The sequence below is a fragment of the Perna viridis genome, chromosome 6 (genome assembly GCF_037379345.1).
Source record: "Perna viridis isolate PV_CMFRI_1.1 ecotype Kerala chromosome 6, ASM3737934v1, whole genome shotgun sequence".
Taxonomy (NCBI): Eukaryota; Metazoa; Mollusca; class Bivalvia; order Mytilida; family Mytilidae; genus Perna; species Perna viridis.
Window position 1 is genome coordinate 32,977,584 of NC_142450.1, and position 19,942 is coordinate 32,997,525.

At 30.5% G+C, this 19,942-nt stretch overlaps 2 protein-coding genes across 16 annotated transcripts in view; one reads left to right on the top strand and one right to left on the bottom strand.

The window, feature by feature from the left end:
* The window catches only part of LOC148614617 (protein FAM228B-like), a 23,331-nt gene extending 8,006 nt beyond the window's left edge, over positions 1-15,325 (top strand). For 3 of the 13 annotated variants that reach the window (XM_088588825.1, XM_088588835.1, XM_088588826.1), the window contains 9 exons: positions 851-1,009; positions 1,821-1,841; positions 2,461-2,496; positions 4,267-4,344; positions 5,445-5,642; positions 6,412-6,492; positions 7,354-7,422; positions 10,181-10,413; positions 13,372-15,325. In XM_088588825.1, the coding sequence (XP_088444951.1) occupies positions 851-1,009; positions 1,821-1,841; positions 2,461-2,496; positions 4,267-4,344; positions 5,445-5,642; positions 6,412-6,492; positions 7,354-7,422; positions 10,181-10,413; positions 13,372-13,684 (1,188 nt within the window). In that variant the 3' untranslated portion in view covers positions 13,685-15,325. Of the gene's footprint in view, positions 1-850; positions 1,010-1,820; positions 1,842-2,460; positions 2,497-4,266; positions 4,345-5,444; positions 5,643-6,411; positions 6,493-6,728; positions 6,750-7,353; positions 7,423-9,332; positions 9,366-10,180; positions 10,414-11,914; positions 11,928-13,371 lie in introns of all 13 variants that reach the window. The other 10 variants (XM_088588837.1, XM_088588827.1, XM_088588830.1 and 7 more) reach the window with 10 other exon arrangements.
* Positions 15,326-15,799: 474 nt separating this feature from the next.
* Positions 15,800-19,942, bottom strand: part of LOC148614618 (transmembrane protein 135-like) — a 96,018-nt gene continuing 91,875 nt past the window's right edge. For all 3 annotated transcript variants that reach the window (XM_088588822.1, XM_088588824.1, XM_088588821.1), the window contains 2 exons: positions 18,892-18,959; positions 15,800-18,253 (listed from right to left, as the gene is read on the bottom strand). In XM_088588822.1, coding sequence (XP_088444948.1) covers positions 18,103-18,253; positions 18,892-18,959 — 219 coding nt within the window. In that variant the 3' untranslated portion in view covers positions 15,800-18,102. The remainder of the gene's footprint in view (positions 18,254-18,891; positions 18,960-19,942) is intronic.

Below are 19,942 nucleotides of genomic sequence, written 5' to 3' on the forward strand. Positions count from 1 at the left end.
GTGCACAAATTTGATGTTCTGTACAATTGTATATTTCAGTTGAACATATGCATAGGTAGCTATAGTCCCATTAGTGATCCATATTCCAATGTCAGTAATGTGAACATAATTTGGTTCAAGGGTCGGTACAAAAAATATTCAACCCAGAGGAAACCCTTATTTGGTGTATGCTGAAGAAATTTTTTTCCAATAGTTAAAAGACTTCCATTAAAATTTTTAAGTCATCAAAACTGTTAATGCAACATGATGGTGAATATGTTTTGGCTATAATTTAACATCTACATTGTGTTGGTCAAAACTAGATATGACTGTAGGTCCAGGAAAAGTTTCTATATAGTTAAGTAAGAATGTACTTTTGTACAATAGTCAACAATTTCACAAAAAATAGGCATAAGTTAATTAAAATAGGAAACAGCAATTGTTTTATCACTTTTTACTACATGTTTTAACCTAATACATTTTTGTGTGATCCTGATGACAGTTCATGTTCTACATGTAGTTACAGTGATATTGGATGCCTATAAATATCTCAATATAAGGTTGTTTACAGTAGCTTAAAATTTCCCAATTTGTCCACAAAATGGCTAAAAATTAAAAAAAGAAGTAAATTATTTTCTGATTTGAATATCATGCTTTTGTACAAAATTCAATTATTTATGACTTGACTTTTTCATGTTAACCATTATCATTTGTGTACTCATAACTTAGCTACAAATTTAAGAATTTATACATGTACATTTACTTCATTAATTCACATTTTCCCAACTACTTAAATATTTTCCTAATTAAAAATGATTTGGTAGTTTTGAAAAAAAGGACGAACAATAATTTAGTTAGTTTTTCTATTTAGATGATGAATAAATCTTTTGTGCAAAGAAAAAGGTCCTCAAAGCGGCCATACTCTACACCAGCCAATGCCAAGCCAGGCAGTGGTGATTCAAAGAGTTTACCTGGACAGTCTGGAAAAGTCCAAGATTGGTTGAATGAAAAGGCTGTTAAAGGTCTTCAGGTACTAACATTCATGAGTTTATATTACAGAATCGTATCATGTTTGACATTTTTTTTAACAAATATAGGTTAAATGAGTGGATTAAAATAGAGTGTGCTCACTCTTATGTTCAAATCAAGTTTTTTTTTTTTACAAAGAACTGGTCAATTCTTAATTAATGTAAGTAGAAATATGTGGAATCATAAGTTTTTACATTATAAAAGTGGTTATTCTTATCTGTACAAGTTTTTCTCTGTCTTCACTCAAAATCATGCTAAGTTTTGTTTTAATCTTCAAATTACACCTTATTTTTGCATTATGCATGGTATACAGTATAGCTTCTATTTTTATACATACATATATTTACAGTACTGTAGCTCTCTATTTATCTATTTATAGCTTATATACTTTGAGTGAAATATATACTGAAGTACATGAAGTATTTTAGACCGCAAATGTTTTTTTCATTGCTCTACTGACTAGTATCAATTCAGTTTTAGAATTTAGGTAATGATGATAAAAAAATGACAACAAAAAAAAAGGACTTTTATAAAGGTTTCTGTATTAGTAATAAAGCAATGAAATAATTAAAACTATAATTGATAAGTACTTTAGTTCATGGCACTAGTTAACATAAAATGCATGTAATATTGTCGAAATTTGTTTGAAGCGAGAATTTTGTGATTGACATTGTAATTTGTAAGGAGATAATTTGAAAAATAACTTCACTATTGACTGTGTTATATATGTATCATAGGTGTCTCCTTCAATGTACATTGTGAGTTTATATAAGTAGGTGTTTTGTACATGTACATGTATCTTATATTCCTAGACCCCCAACAAATATGACAGGGTATGTCTACATTTATATATATATAACACAACCTGTTATATGTTACTTTTATTTTGATAATTTAACAATGCTCTACTGGACTGGAGGAAGCTTGGGAAGAGGCACTCCTAATAATATACATTAAATAGTATTTACTTGTATTTGGATTAGGGTTTCTTGTGTAAGTGATTTTCTGATACATGTATGCAGATAAATGTATATGGAAAATTGTATAGTCTGTTTGACCTAATTAACAGCCTACTGGAAACTGGTGCTTTGATTAATATGTATCAAATGTAGAACTCATATGATAAAAAAATGTAGACTCTGATTCATTGTCGTTTTTGCAAAATCTGAAATGGAACTACATGAGTGTGGAAAATCATATCGTTAAAAACAAAATTACTATGTATTTTGTCTTCTACTTCTAAATTTCTTATAACATCAGTGTATTTCTATTTTCTAACCTATCTTTTCCAAAATTTCCCTGGTAGAGCAAAGATAAAGCTTGTTTATTGCATGTCCATTTTTCATTTTTAAACTGCATGAGCAGTGCTCATTTACACTTGAATTTCTGTTTTTTTTTATAACTGCATGTCTGTATTTAATGTTGTACATGTATTGCATGTTTTGTTTACAGTTATTTTCAATACCACAAGCTTGGGTAGAAAAACAGGTATTAATATTACTGGCCTTGTTTACTGTCAACCACTGTTTCACAGAAACATGATACACCTACATGTATTCAAAGGCAAATGCAAAATTTTGAAAGCGCATTTTTTACCAAATCTTTTAAAAGTAGTTTTATTATTCAAAGTGTAGTTTTATGGGAATTGTTTACTAATAATTTCATTAATTTTCAATTAAAGTTTCAAATGTTTCCATTAAAGTTGTTCAAAATTGATGAACGATTTATTAAAAGTATGCCTTTAGAACAAGTGATTTCAAAGACATCATGATTTAAATGTATCATCATTTGTCCATTTGATTTGATGTACCCAGGTTTCTGTGATGGAATGTTGACTTATCTTTCAATGGCTTACAAGAAAGCACTCATAGTCGTAGCTATGTACTACACAGCATTATTATATACAGGAAACTCAGACTATACCTGCTATTCTTCATGAGTACTGCATTTCATTTCTTAATTCATGACATGATATTCTTTTTGGTACAGCATTTTATAACTCTTGTCATTTTCTATACTACCTCAGTTCAGTTTAATATCAGTTAAACTTGAACCACTTGTTGAAGCTTTGTATGAATAAAAAATACATTTTTCAAAAAGTTCATGTGGGGTCAATATGGAGACAGCTGTTAAGTCTTTATTACAAACCAAAGTAAGGATTTAGTTTTGCAAATGTAAAACAATGATTTTACTGGTGAATGGTGATGAGTGTATACTTGTGTACATTTGGGGGAAGTAGTGTGTACCTTTGTCTCAGATGTTGCCTTTTTGAAACAAGTACTAGTGCTCATGTTCCAGTAGACATCCTTTTCGTCATAGATTATTTTTATCCCATCTGCTGGTGTCTCCTAATTTAAAACTAAATATTAAAATTTAAAACTTTGTATTTTTATACCCTTCCACAGAAAGTGGCAAGATATTATGTGATACCCTCTGAAAAGTTGCATGTCTATCTGTCGGTCGGTCTGTCTGTCCACCAATGGTTTCCAGATGATAACTTGTGAATGGACAAATAATTTTTATTTTTGGAACATTTGCACACTTGTTAAGTAGTATAAGAACAGGTTACCGTAAGGTTCATTCAAGTTAGGCAATTTGAACATTTTACTAAATGTTCCGTTAATGCCCTATTTTTGTTTTTGAAACAAAACCAAACAGAAAAAAATAACATTATCATAACAAAAAATATCTTTCTGATACTAAACTTGTAGAACTAAATAAACTAAATAAAAATTGCTTTTAATGATAACTTCTCTAATTGGTGACTTCTTTTTTATTGTATAATTTTAACCAAAATGTATAATCCTTCAAATTATACATATGTTAGATCATTATAGTAAATTATTACCATAGCCTATGAACATTAGTCCCTTTTGTTATACAGTATATTTGACCTATATCTATGATAGGTTATCCTTCCATTGGAGGATCTTTTTGTATTCCTTTATTTTGTGTCTGTAATAAGTATTAGTATAATCTAGTATTGCCCTACATTTGTGCATTTATGAACATTCTTAGGGAAACTGAAAAAGAAATGAAAAGAAATTTGGAGATGATTTCACTCAATTATGATTCTATTATCTGTTAATTATGTATTGTACTTTTTTCTGTCCGGACCTTCTCCCATTGTATTTAACAAATTTTAAATAAGTGCAAATAACTGACTGCAAAGTGCCAAATATATGTTGTTTTTTTTTATTGTTTTTGTATCTCTGTAACAGTACCTTCTTATTAAGAAATTTCTCTGTGTATTTGTAGGAGAAGTCAGACGTAGAATCCAGAGCTGCCAGGAAGTTATATAACCCATTACTGGAAGCTGAAAATACTTTTGTTAAGGTATTTTTAATCTGGAGTAGTAAGGTCTTTGAGTCTCTGATTTTAAACATTGGAAAAATTAAAAAAAGGTCTTGGTGATGTTTTACTTTTAGAAGGTAGGAAATATGAAACAATGTACTGAACACTTTTACATAAATAGACAGGTAGTCTACAGGGAGATGAAAATGCTTAAAGCACAGAAATGGCAAGAAAAATTACCAGTCATTTTTTATTTATGAATAAGGAAGCACTGAGGAAAAAATTTTCAGATATACATTGTAGATAACAAGATGGATGCATTGACCACCCCCCCAAAAAAAATTATGATATCAATTATATTATCTGTTTATTTCATAACTTACTTACTTGCTTATTCTTCATAGTGCCATGATATACATTGGGGCATTTTTTCACTATGTTTAAAATGCTCAGTAAACTCCAAATTAGTGTAGAGTAGTAATGAAGAAAGTACGCTTGTACACCATGAAAAATACCAAAATAAAGTACATAATTCAATGAATCATAAAGTAGCTGTCCTCATAAAAAAACATGTAGAAGTGATTTATGGGTTGAAAGATTATATATTGTTGTTGCTTAAGAATGCTTCACAGGATAAAAATGTACCAAAGGTCTTATATATAAATATTGTATATTAATTTTCTTCAAGTGGCAGGAAAAAACATCAATTGATTACATTATATGCTTTTTTAAGGGAAGATGATTTAATTTTTCCGGTACATCTTATCATAACTTTCACCACAGATATCTTTTACTGGAACATTTTATAAAAATATTTACAACCAGAATGGATATGGTGAATATGTCAAAGAGACAACAACCCACCTGGGATTAAATATGTCGGCTCTAGGCCACCCTTAGGACTTCAATGAATGACGAGGAAGTCCTGACACCACTGGGCAGGCTGCAGCTTATTGTCTATTCCCAAAGCTTTCTTAACAAACTATTAAGAATATGTGAATGTTTTTCATTTCAAAATTTTTATACCAAATTAGCATGATTCATACAGACCTTCAATTATAAAAAAACACTTATATTAAACTGGAAATTTGCAATGAAAAAAATTAAATTAACTGTATATGTACTTATCATTATTTTTCTAGGATTTAGATGACTATGTGTGTCACAAAGATGTGATGGATTTACGAAAGAAGGAAATGCTTCATAAGAAGTGGAATGACAGGGTGCATGAACCGCTACGAAAGAAGATAATTGAAGTGATGGATAGTAGTGATTGGCCAGAATTAGATCGTAGAAAACGAGAGTTACATAAACAGTATTTAGAATTTGTTAACGAGAAGGTAAAATATTAACCAGTACCTGTGTACCAATCTGTTGGTAATGAATGGTCTTTAACGAACCCTGTTAATTTGATTCTGGATATATCAGTATGTAAAAACAATCAGTGCATATGTTTATCATCTTTTAAGTAAAACATGATTGACATCACATAATTTCCATACATGTGTGGGTACAAGTTCCTGAATCATGTTAAGGTAGTTGTGTACACCCATATAATTTTGAGATTGGTACAGCTGTATGCAACTTTTGAGACATGATACACATACATAGTTCCTACACTTAACTGTATGTAATAAGTTGTCTTAAATCAAACTTTGTAAAACTCTCATTTATTGATTATAGGTTTCAAAATGAGTGTTAAAGATCAAAACATGTCAAATCAAGTTATTCAGTTTCAACATCATAACAAATGAGCTTCAGCAAGTCTGTTTTGATGGTGAAAGTAAATGAGGCAAGTGGATATGTTGTGATATCCAAGTCTCACACATTTTCAAATCTTTTTCTCTGTGATTCCTTTAGAATATTTGACCGTTTGACATTCAGCAACTGCAAGAATTATAGAGATCATCTATCTGTAACAGCACCAGTTATAATTGGAGGACAATGTAAGAAATGTCACCATTGGTGACCAATCAGATTTCATGCACAATGCGACGCAGTCATACAACAATCAGTTGTATAGTCTGGTAGCACAGTTATCTAGTCATCCTAGAATTAGATAAAATGACCAAGTCTTAACGAAACATCAGTATAAGATGTATTTTGCAGGGTCATGTTTTCCTTGATACAATGGATCCCAGGGAGTATTATGCCCAGGCACTGAATGGACACAGACCTGCTCCCATCAAGGTAACTTTGGCAATATATATGATTGCTTTTGATGCATTTTATATGGGTTTATAAAAATGGTCAATAATCTGTAAACAAGCTTTGAAAACACTTGTATATAATTAACTTATTTTGAAAGAAAGAAATAATAAACATATATGGGGTTTACTGATAGTGAATTCTTAAATGTAGTTGTTAATATATTTCCCAATGTACAATTTTGCTATACTGTATCCCAATTTATTATATACATTCAGGCCCTTATAACAGCCAATGAGGTAACAGTTAACAGTTGTAGCTTAGCAAATAATTTCATTTATAGTGATACCAACATACAAGTTGCTACATCTGTTTAACAAAATAAGCTTTTGTCATAGAATGTACAAAATTATATCATCAATGTAGTTAGTTTCAAGTGAATTAGAATTAATTGATACATTTTTTTTATAATTCAAAGTAGAATGAAAATTTAAGTTGTAGGTCAAGTAGTATAGATATCTAAAATAAAATGAGTTTAATTCAATCTATATGTTCCCAGAGAATACAATAATTTTCTCCTCTGATGTCTTTTTATAAATGTACGTAGAAAACCTGAATGAAGAAATAAATCAACTACTTGCCTGATGGGTGTCTTGGTTAAGAAATTTCAGACCCACAAACTTGAGAAAATTCCTTTAATACAGTTTGTTATAAAATTGAAAGTTGAAACATTCCTTTGGTTTGCTGCAGGGTTTTTATAAGAATCAAATTTATGAATTGAAATGAGAAGCATGTAGTGTTTTTTTTTCTTTGTGGCCCTTTTTTGGTTATACTTTAGCTTTGTCCATGTTTTATTAAATTAAACATTGCATAAATTAACATTACTAACTGCTTTCTGATCAGAATTTGTGCTTGAGGTGGAGTAAGCACATGGTTAAAGCTGATGACCGTTTCAACACGCTTCATTTTAAGGTATATCGAGCATGCACAACTATGCCATGACCAATAGCAGTCTAAAGACAGAGCTAGGCTTTTAAAAGAATTGTTTGTTTACAGAGCTTTATGTCGATGACTCTTCATCCAAACTTTAAGCTATTTTAATCACTTTTAAACATAGGAATGAATTCATAGTTCAGCTTAAGTACTGAGTTTACTTCAGATCATAAGTTTTGTCATAACTCATTACTGTTCTATAAATGACTCTTTTGATAATTTTTTAAAATTATCATACAAAGCTTTCAACCTATGATTTATATTGGGAGAAATCTTTCATCTGCAATGGCAAAAAGTAGTGTTTATCTGTCTGCAGCCAACATGTCTATTCTATACTCAACTTTTTTCCTGAATGTTAAATCTTATCAGATGTAGCAATCTGAGAAATCATGGGAACAAAAAAGAACCTGTTTACAAGAGTTTTACATGATCTATATCAAACAGTGCTAACATACCTTCTTAAAGAAAACAAAGCAAAGCATTTTGTTTGCTGTTTAATTTTTTGGATGGCATAGTTGTGCTAGATGTGTCAAAATGTTCATTGTTCATTGTCAGTTTTTTTTTTTTTCACAATTTTTACTGTTTTTGAAATTAAAATCACAAATCATCACAATTGCTGGTATTAATACTTGTTTTTTTTGCTCTAAGTTAATTTTTGTTTACTTGTGCAATATTACAGATGTGTTGTGTGAACACAATGTTTTTGTTTCAACACATGTATATACATGCACACATTTAAAAAGTTAATCAACTCCTTGTTATCAAGCATAAATTTGAGTGTGTTTGCTAACTGAATCTTTAACATATAACCCACATAAGATATAAATCAGTGGAATGGAATGCTAGGTAATATTGGTACATTTAATGATAAATAGAAACTATCTTAACAGAAATACTTTACCATTTATCAGAATATATTGCCTGGTGTCGAAATTTTCAAATTATTGACACTAGGGAAGATGGATATTTGAGTGCATTTTGAAAAGATGTGAAAGACATTTGAGTGTAAGAGTTTTAGGAAAGTGTACATTTGAGCACAGACAATAATTGGATGCAAGAAAAAAATGAAATGGATATTTGAAGATGAACTTCTATTGAGTTTTAATTCTAAATCCCATCTCCCTATGGTGTGCAACAAACAACTTATCTTTCAGTTGTCAGAAAAAGGAAAATAAAATATTTGAGGTGCAAATGTTTATGAGTAATATACACTGTGCATGTATGTTTAAATAAACTTACAATATGAAATTTATATTGATTCATTTTGAATCTTTTGAAAAAAACAAAAAGAGACAAAAAACACATTTTATATAAGGACCGAATACTGTTGTAAATAAAGGAAATAATCAAATATTTTGTCCTAAGGGAGATAATTGAATATTTAGACCTAAGGTCTCACTAACCACTTCTAATGTTTCCATTACTTTACATGTTAAAAAAGTAATTTTCAAAGTTTCACTGTGAATTCCCAGGACAAACGACATCTTAAAATTGCATACCGTTGCAAAGCTTGGAAAATAAGGCTTCCAAAATCATTATGCTAATGGTACAATGATTGTAGAAATTCTTCACAAAATTTACTTGAATAAATAATACTGAAAATCCACATTTTTACCTGTTCTGCTAACTGACAGCATGGAGGCGAATTACTCACACATGTAAACAATATTCATACACTTTTGTAGTTAATTACATTTATGATTTTAAAGTACACATTCTCAGCTTTATTTTGACTACTTTTAATCTTAATACACACAAATAATGCACTTACAATGCATATGTCTAGGTTCAGTGTGTTTTTGGTACTACATAGGGGGGTGGCCATTTGACCAGGAAGTGGTTAGTAAGACCTAAAGGAGATAATTGAATATTTAGTCCTATATATTTAGGTTGCTTTTGCTAGTGATGAGGACTGTGAACAGGTAATTCTTGGTAAAGGTCTCTTGGTTGGACTTGTTTGACTTTCAGATTGGGTTATCAGACATATTTCATCTGATGAAAAAACAATTTTCATTCATTCTCTTTAACAGTATTTCTAGTTTGTTAATCACTCAGATTTTAATACTTAAGTCGCTCCATACTTTCATCAATTTTCCAAGTAGTCACAAGTTTAATCTACAATTAAATATTTCTGTGAATGCTCCAGACTACCAAATTTTGATATATATTTCTTTAACAGTTATGATTACAAGCCTTTGTCCTGTTTCAGATTTGTTTGATACAATACCATGTTGTATAATGTTAATTTGATAATGTCTTTTGTTCATAGTTTTCACCATACAGTTCATTCTTCTTTTTTTTTTTTGAGTAGTTAACTATGAAATGTTAAAAAAAAATCATGAAAATTTCCAATAAGAACAACCTCCTTGTTGCTGTGAAGGTGATGAAGGATAAATAAATCATGGTGAACTGTTAGACAGGGGATAGACACAGTTCCTGGAGTTCTGTTCACTACTAACATTGAAACTTGATACTAATGTCGAACTTTTCTGTAGTCTCTTCAGTGGAACATACTTTATGGAATAACTATTTTTCATGTATGGTTGACATTTTTAAGAATTTCATCAAAGTTTATAGATACAGAATGTATATGATTAGCTTTTTACTTGCATGATTTTTAACTTTTTTTTTGGTTTTGTAAATCAGTAGACAAATGTAGTAACCTTTTGACCATTAATTATATTATTTCTGTTATATACCGGATATCATCTCATCTTTGTAATACTTATTTTTGTAGATCCAGACTCAGAAGTTCCGTGACCCACTTTTGTCACAAGGGCGGGAGAGAAGTGAGGAGGAACGTACTATTCTCCGATGTATGACTGGCTACAACTACACGGATAAAGATATTGATCAAGTGAAGTTACCTCCCCTTCCCCTGGTGCCTCTCGGAAGACATGGAACTGACAGTATTAAATGGTTACAGATGCCATTACATAACATTGAAAGTACTCCTAGGAAAGCGAGCAGGTAACTGTCATAATATTTCCACATATTATGATTTAGTCATGTAGTGAATATAGGTTTGTGGAAACTGCATCAGTGTATGTGTGTGTGTGATCGTCTACTCATGTGTGGTGTGTCTTGGCTTGGTGTAAAGATTTTCTTTGGTTGTTAGTTTTTTTATGTGAAAGAAAAGTTACAATAGTTATGCAAAGAATATTCTCAAAAACAAGATTTATTTGCACAAAAAAAAAAAAAAAAACATCTATTCATTTTTTTAACCTACAGATAAATTGATTATCATTTGGAGTATTAAAATATTTATTTTACCTCAAGTCTACTATAGTAGTATTGACATTGACTGTTTTATTACTCTTTATTTAAAAACACATACACAGAACAATAAATAATATTGCTGTTTACTAATGAGTGAACTAATTTGCTGTGAGAAATGTCTTATAAGTATGTTCCTGTAGATTTTTGCAGGATAAAGCCTTCCTTGACTAGACTCTGTGTAATCCTGGATGTGATTGGCAATGCAACAACAAACTTTCCTTGTCTTATTTTGTAAAGAAAATTTTTATTTTTTTTTTAAATCAACTTCATGTTAGGAATGTCAAACAATTATTATTCTTGTATGACTCTTTCACTCTGCCAAAATCATATTGGAATTTAATTAATACAGCTTTCATATGATTTCAGAATTTCATATTTGAAAATATTTTTTTCTTTTTACTCTATATTGGTTATATTGGTGATATTGGTTGTGGTAACATTCACCACCAATGACGTCACCAATGGATAGGGACATTTCTATTCCATTCATTAATCAAATATTGCCAATTGTCTGTAGTAAATAATTCATACTGATCAACAGAAATCATTGCATTTACTTAAGGAATGACTGTTATATATTTCAGTCTATGAAGAAATAACCTCAATGCCTGTGATGGGTACTGACTGTTATATTTTTCAGTCTATGAAGAAATAACCCTAATCACATGGTGCACACTAAATAATCTGCATAGTAGGTTATTTTCAAAATGTGCAATGGTACCATGGGCGTTAGGTTATTTAGAATAGACAAAAAAACATGGGACAGTCACATAGCAAAATTTGGTTTTTGAGATGATGGATGTATTTTTTTTATCCAATCAAAGCTTGTTACTTCTGAAACCAAATTATTTCAACATGTCTTGTGGTAATATTTTAGTTATTCACTCATTCTAATGGTTATCCTTTTATTTTTATTTTAAAAAAAATGAAGAAAAGGAACATGGCCGCTTTTCGCTCTTAGGGACTGAATAATTTTCTTGATGGTTTATTATTCGTAATTTAACATGATGACTAGAATTGAAGTTGCATTGCCTGTCGGGTTATTAGTACTTGCCAACAGAAATAGTTTTATCCTATCTGATATTTTTTTGGGCTAGTGGGTGTATTCTTTCAGTTTCTTCCTTTCTTATCTGTCTTTCTGTATTTCCCATTTCAGTGTGTAGAATTATATTGTTTTTGTTTTCCCCTGTAGAGTTCAGTTTCAGGTAAGGACAATCCTAGGATAGAAACTTTAAGTAACCTTGTTACCTTAGAACCTTAACCTTGACCTTTAACCCATATAATAATGCATACTTGAACCTTGAATATATGTATATATGAAATAAAATATGTCTAAGTCATTAGCCAGCACTAATAATTCATGCCCTTCTTGAATTTTTCTATGTTGTTATTTTTATTTCCCTCCATAACCACTGATTTTCATAATATCAGACAGACTTATTTTATATTATCATCTGCCCATATGTTGCAAAGCACTTTGGGAATTTTTATCTGAGTAATGATATGTCACCTTTTTGCTATGTCCGCCTCGGCGTAATGCAATTATTTAAAATGCAAAAGAATCATGTTTTTAGGCAGCTGATTACATCCGTATACAGTTACTGTTTATATTTAATTCTAGGGAAAAATATAAGTATATTAGACATTCTATCAATGGTATAAAAACCATCAAAATAGAAAACTACCACAGAAGTAATATCACAAAACACAAGAAAAACTACAGAGGTATTTTTAATCATTTAAAAACTGAGTTTTCTTTTGTTTAAATTTTTTAAACTTATTTAAAGATATTAATTTGTTCAAAGTGGAAAAATATTATTAGTTTAAAACTTTAAATTCATTGTAAAAATTTGCTCTGAAGCATTTTTTGTTAGTTACATGCATGGTATTTTTTTTTTTTTAATTGTTACGTGTCAGGTTCATAGCAACTTATAAAAACCTCCTCTCTGTACCCTGGCTAGAGCACTCTAGAAATAAATGGTGATTGGGCATTTCAGCATGCAAAACCTACCCTTCCACATTTTTATTTACAGCAGTTGTTCAGTGCTAAATATTATGTGTCCAATACACTTTTTCACATGTGAATATAAGGAACACATTCAGAATCCACCATGGTCAAGCATAGAAATAAACAAACCTATGGAGATTTAGTGTTAAATATTTTTTCAAACAAAATAGGTTAGTGATTTGTATTTTCACTAGTGTAGGTACAATTTGTATTTTCACTAGTGTATGTACAATTACAATTATACTTTTAGTGAATATATTGAAGAGAGTAGTTCTATTTCTCCTGTTATTAGGTTTCAGTGAAATTAACATTTGCTTGCTTTATAAAAATATCATTTATTATAAAATAACTAATGTAGTTAAATCATATCTAGATGACTATTAAAAATATTTATTTATTTTAGGTAGTTTTCTTGATATATTATTCTGATTGGTATCTTCAAATGAAAAACAAAAGCTCTTAGTACAGGGTAGTGTTTTTACTTGAAAATAGTTTTAGATGCTTGATTATTCTGTTATATCTTTGAAAAATGGAAACAATTAAGAATAGGATTTAATGACTTATTTTGACAAAAACAAGTAAAAAGTCCAGAGAATACTGTGTTTATAAGTAATTTTTACCTTTTTTTTTCCTCATTTAAGGAGACGGATGCAAGGTGTGTTCAACAACTGTAATGTCGATTTTGAAGAATGGTCGGCAACCCCATACAATCACGCCAAGGTTGATGAAGAACTCCACATCCAGAAGAAGAGAATGTTTAAAGAAGTCCCACCCTTCAACAGACCCCCAAGGAAGCCACAGGGTTTGAGAAAGTGTGTGACCTATGATTCGTATACCCAAGTTATTCCTGATGATTTGATTGTGAGCAATATTGACTCAATTCCTGAAGAGTCACAGGCAGTTTCTACTTCAGTTAACAATGATGAGCAAAAACAGCCTGTGACAGTTTCATGAAATAGGGACTTTTTAATAGATTTTTAAAATATTTTCAAGATCATGAAAAGTATTGAAGGTTGATCAAAACAAATCTGGTAGTTGTTTCTTCATTGTTGAAATGTTGTTCAGGTATTATAAATTAATGAGATTTATTGAAATGAAAACACAAATGAATGCATTTAAACTAATTAGATATGAAAAAAATAATCTTTACCTGAGGAAATTTGTTCTGTCAATTTTCTTCTGTTTCTGTCTCATTGAATTTTTTTTACCTCTTTAATTATTTTGCTGGTCTCATAATTATCTTAGAGGAAAATCTTCCGAAAACTGAGATTTTAAAAAAAAATGTTATGTATTTATCATTTTTTTTTTTGTACAACCTAGGGTGTGTGAATGAGATAAACGAAAGGCTTCTGCTTTGATTGTTTAGCATGATTGTTGATGCTGATTTTTATTTGTTTGATTGCATTTTTTTTCTGTTTTTATTGAATTGAGATATAATTATGAAACAATTTTAAGGAATGCATTTCTGACAACCAGAAAAATTTCGCATAGAAAATAGTGCCTTTGTAATGTTCAGTGTTCAGTATGTTTTATTGTGAATTTCTAAATATGCTTTGAGGTTGTTTTTATACCCCTTGTTTGTCAAATAGGCATGGTCTCTATTTTTTGTGTATGCATGTTGAGAAATAATTTTCCAATCACCATACAGTTTCTAAATGAGAATTTGGCCTCGTGCCTGTTAAATGATTTTAAGTATCAGAAGTGTGTCTTATAGAGTAGATAACTGTCCTGGCAATCATTTACCCAGTTAAGTGATTGGATATTTTGTTTTTGACGTACTCAACCCTTGCATTTATTCTTTGTCTTTGCTAGTCATTTTGTGTGCAAAGTTTAGAGCCTTTTCAAAGCCGTCAGATCAATTAGGATTTAAAGGAAAGGGATTGTTTTTCTAAAGCATTGTCAATCAGTTCCAATCACAGTGTTACTGCATTGTATTAATCAATTGTTTTATTTTATCTATTTTTATTGAAGAGATCAGGGTCCTTTTTCTGAAAATATAGTGTGTTTCAATTCATAACTCAAGACACGATAAATGGTTAATGAAGAAGCAAGCTTGGTGCAGGGCCGTAGCCAGGTTTCCTGAATGTAGGGGGGTGGGAACTGATCACCAATGAGCAATTTTACTTGGTTTTCTGGTATGATTTTTCTTTATTTACAGGTTAAGATTTAAATCACAAAGGTTTTTTTGGGGTTATTTTTGGGTTTTTTTTTTTTCAAAAGGGGGGGGGAGGGGTGCCATCACACCCCTGGCTACAGCCTTGTTGGTGCATTATTTTAAATTACCAAATTTAAGTATAAACAACCAAGTCATAAGTAACCAACCATAGATGTATGAATGTGTTGGGCTATTTATCAAATATTTTAATCTCCGAGTTTTATAAATCTTTAATCCCTTTCAAGGTATACCTCCCCTTTAGAACTAATATTTGTGGAATATGGTTTATATAAATAATATTCTATTTACAAGTGTTATTTCTTTCATAACTGTGTTGATATTTTCTACTATTTTGCACTTCATGGAGGTTACTACACTCCACCACTTGAAGACTTCTGTGATAAACTAAGTCTTATAATACATTAAAGTATTTAAACATGTCTGTTATTCTGGTTGATTTTTTAGATAGCAGTGATTTACCAAATGTTTCCAGTGTGAAAAAATGATCAATAATTCACACTGTGAAATAAATGAGGTAATTTCACTCTCGCACTTTCTCCACCAAAACGTCACAACACGAATATCAATCTGCTGTTCACAAAATTTAAGATTTATGTTAAAAATAGCTATGAATAATGGAGGAAATCTATATAATAAATAGGATAATCAATTGGTTATTCTGAATAACCAAAATATTATTGCTTGTGCAAAGAATGCATTAAGATTTAACTCGTGTGCGGAACAAGTTCTGCACACTTGTTAAATCTAGGCACTCTTTGGCACTCTTGATCATATTTTGGTTATTCCCCCTTTCCAGTTAATTATCCTATTAGTATATATTCTGTCAGTACTGTTTCAGCCAGTTTGCACCTTTTGAAATGATACCGAGAAGTAGGCTTAAAAACACTAATAAACACAAAAATATTCAATTTATTGTAATAAAAATATTTGTTTCTCCTGATGCAATATATCACAGATAACAAAATAAACATAAAAAGAAGGCCATTCAAAGTTAATTTCTTGGTTCTTGAACATTTTCTGTTTGAGAACAGCACTGCCTTAAAAACCATGCAGAAACTTATATTAATGATTTGTCCATTTCTTAATCCCTAACTTTTCCTTCAGTAGTCCTCATAGAAACTAGTTTGGACAATGAAAGTTGATCACTGAAGAGTTTGGTTACTTCCTACTACAAAAAAAAGTGTGAAAATTCCCCACCAGATTTATTACACTACAACCAGTCAAAAAATATTTCACAATATATAGGAGATCAAAGGAAATGAACAATGGAAGAACTGTTTTTACATTGTAAAAAAATCACCCTGGCCTAGTTTTTTAGAGAGCACCATACTTAAAAACTTGTCCAAAAATATAAGGCTTTTCATATATTGTTCACAGAAAGAAAAAAAAATGAAATGCTTTTTTGTAATTATTTCATTGTTATGGCAACAAAAATATGTAATAGAGCACTCTAGACCTAAGCGCCAAGATATTATTTTTAGTTGGCCTAATATGCCGACTAAATACTGATGCCTCAGCTTGGCACATTTCAGCCTACATTTATATTATGATTCACATGTGTACAAAATTTTCCTATCATACTTGCCAGCTTGGGCAGTACCAAACACAGAGATACAGACTGATAATCTACATAACCCCAAGGAGGTTAGGCATCAAAATATGTCACTTCACACACACACACACACACACAAATGTTGTAAACTCCCACTAATGCCGATTAGTCTTTTTTTTTTTGCTAAGTGACTTAAAGCGTCATGAAAATTGTTAAAATCACTGGCTTACAATAGAAGAACGTCAATATGTCTCGCTCTTTTTACATCACAGCAGATATTTATTAGATTACTACAAGATAGAATTTCCACATAACAATTGTAATAATAATTATAAATATTTTGATGCCTTACTACAAACATGTAAAAATCACAAATTAAACTATTTTCTGCGGCTCATACATTGTGAGAAATTATTTTACCACCAATTGGCAACTTTTTGTACAAGGCATTGCATACACAATTATAATGAAAAACCACTTTAAATTTTTCATTCAAAACAACTGCATAAGTTGATTGATAGCTACTTTCTTTCAAAATGTCATTACAGTACTCATATCATATAACCTTCACTCTCAAAAGAGTACTGGTATACAGATCCTATGTTTTCAATCAGAAATGTGCACACAATACATGTTTTTGCCAAATTGAAAACAGAGGAGAGGGAATGGTGTATATCTACACTTATTTGAGTGTGAAGATTACACCATCTGAGTACTATCTTACAGACCATGTAAACTGAACCAATGATTTATGGTTATGATTGTCACTATATAACTAAACTGTTTTAATTGTCATTACCATTCAAGATTTCTTATATAAGAATGTATTCAAGATATCTGGTATACTATACGTAATTCAGATATCTTATCCATTACATCAAATATAGTCACTGTGATTAAATTAGTTAATGGGTTGTTTTTTCAGGACTAATTTTGTCATTTAAGTAAAATATGTGATTTCATTTTGGGCTATTTTGAGAAAAAAAGTTCAATTAATTCCAATAATGGGAGTATCAGTTTTTGAGATTTTACTCACATTTTTCGCGATAATTTCTTAATTTACAGTACATGATGTCTTTAATGGCAAATAACTATGTAAAACAGCCTGTCATAAAACCAATTTGAAAAAAGTTTGACCAATAAAAAAATTAATAATGCTATGTAGGTAGAAGTATAAGTCTTTTTCTATAGTTTTAATAAAATATTGGCAAAACTGTCTCAAATGCCTTTTTTATGTTATATAAGTGCATAAAGATAAGATTTAAAAAAAAAAAAAACAAAAAAAAAACGATTGGCCAATATTTTTGTATAATTCTGTTTATGTGCAAGGGATGTATAGTAAAACCCCTCCAAACCATAGCCCTTTTCGAATATAGAATTTGTTGATTTTATACCCTTTTTAGGACTGTTTAAGTTGTTCAGATAATACCCCTTTCAGACTGTAAAAGTTATCAAATTTGACAGATGTTCATGAATTGGGGGTTCAAAATATATTTGATATAAAGAGACTTCAAATACTGTTTATTCAGGGTTCAATTTAGACAGATTTCACTGTATACACAATCAATAGCCCTCAAAATGTAAGATAAATGTCAACATTAAACATAAGTAAAATATGAATTAAAATCCTAAATTGAGCAATTATCATCTTTTTAAAGTTGTTAATATACTGGTTGAGTTAGGAGGTGGTTTGAGGTCTGTGAACCGAAGGTCATAGTCTGGCCAGAAATTAGGTTGGATGTCTGCTGCATGTGGTAGGTATGGTAAAAGAAGTCTCCTGTTCATTGTGGCAAATCTACAACAGAATATACATGTAATTAAAACTTACAAAATGCAAATAAAATATACAGGACATGAATGGAACATTCATTGATACCCCCCACATAATGGTGAAAAATAGGAGATGTTAAAATATTCAAAATGGCCTTACTCTAAAACTACATTTTACTCAACCTGTCTTTTATGGGGCTAAACAACTGTACAAAGTTTTTAAAAAAATTCATGAAACTCAACTTTTCAAAGGATATCACATAATACTTCAGCACTTTGTGTGGCTGGCTGGGTATAAAATGATGGCATGAGAGATTATTCACAAATACCAAAAGGCTAAACCATTCATTTTGCTGAGAACTTGACATAAAATGTGTATTTGAAGGTAAGTCAAACAACATCTACTTCATTGTGGTCAATCAATACACCAAAGACATTTTTCTTACTTTTTTCAAACTTCTTTCACACTTTTGCTAATCATATAAAATCACGAAGATGGGGCAGTTTGCTCCATAGTAACTTTTTTTCATGAATATACATATTTTATTACATTAAATCTGTAACAAGTCCTCCTAATAGTCCAGTGAAAACCTTATCTAATTGTTATTATTATTCATATTAAACAGGAAACCAGTGACTTGGTCTTATGGCTATAATACTTACTTGTTACCAGTGACATTCAGTAAGAATTTCCAATAAGCTGGTCTAAGATTGTGTGGCTCTACTACAGCCTGACAATAAACATGCAAAGAATTTAATAAACTTCAAAATGTATTTATATCCTTTCGTGGTTGTATAAACTAACTTCAGGTAGGAGTTATATACCAACTAGAGGCTAAAGAGAGCCTGAATCACTCACCTAGTTAACCATTTCCTTATTTGAAAAACTTGAGGAATGAGACAGGCTAAGTTAAAATCAACTAAATTGTCAAATGCAGGAAATGCTTTTAATAGTATTTTCATGACCCAAACCAGAATTTTGCTAATGGCAACAATTTTTGAATTATTTTCAAAAACCTGTCTTCTGACCCCTAAGTTCTATATTTAGTATAGGCAGCGATATCTAATCACAAGTCATTTTGATCTATTATGCTTATTTTCATTCAATGATCTTAATGGTTTTAGAGAAGAATATTTTCAAAGTTGTACATGTGAAAAAAAAAACAACAAAAAACTGTTTCAGGGGCCGTAACTCCTACATCAGTCAAGGTCTCACTAACCACTTCCGGGTCAAATGGCCATCCCCCTATGTAGTACCAAAAACACACTGAACCTAGACATATGCATTGTAAGTGCATTATTTGTGTGTATTATGATTAAAAGTAGTCAAAATAAAGCTGAGAATGTGTACTTTAAAATCATATATGTAATTAACTACAAAAGTGTATGAATATTGTTTACATGTGTGAGTAATATGCCTCCATGCTGTCAGTTAGCAGAACAGGTAAAAATGTCGATTTTCAGTATTATTTATTCAAGTAAATTTTGTGAAGAATTTCTACTATCATCGTACCATTAGCAAAATGATTTTGGAAGCCTTATTTTCCAAGCTTCGCAACGTTATGCAGCTTTAAGATGTCATTTGTCCTGGGAATTCACAGTGAGACTTTGAAAATTACTTTTTTAACATGTAAAGTAATGGAAACGTTAGAAGTGGTTAGTGAGACCATAAATTAAATTATGGCATATTTCAGAAAAATGCATAATTTGAGGA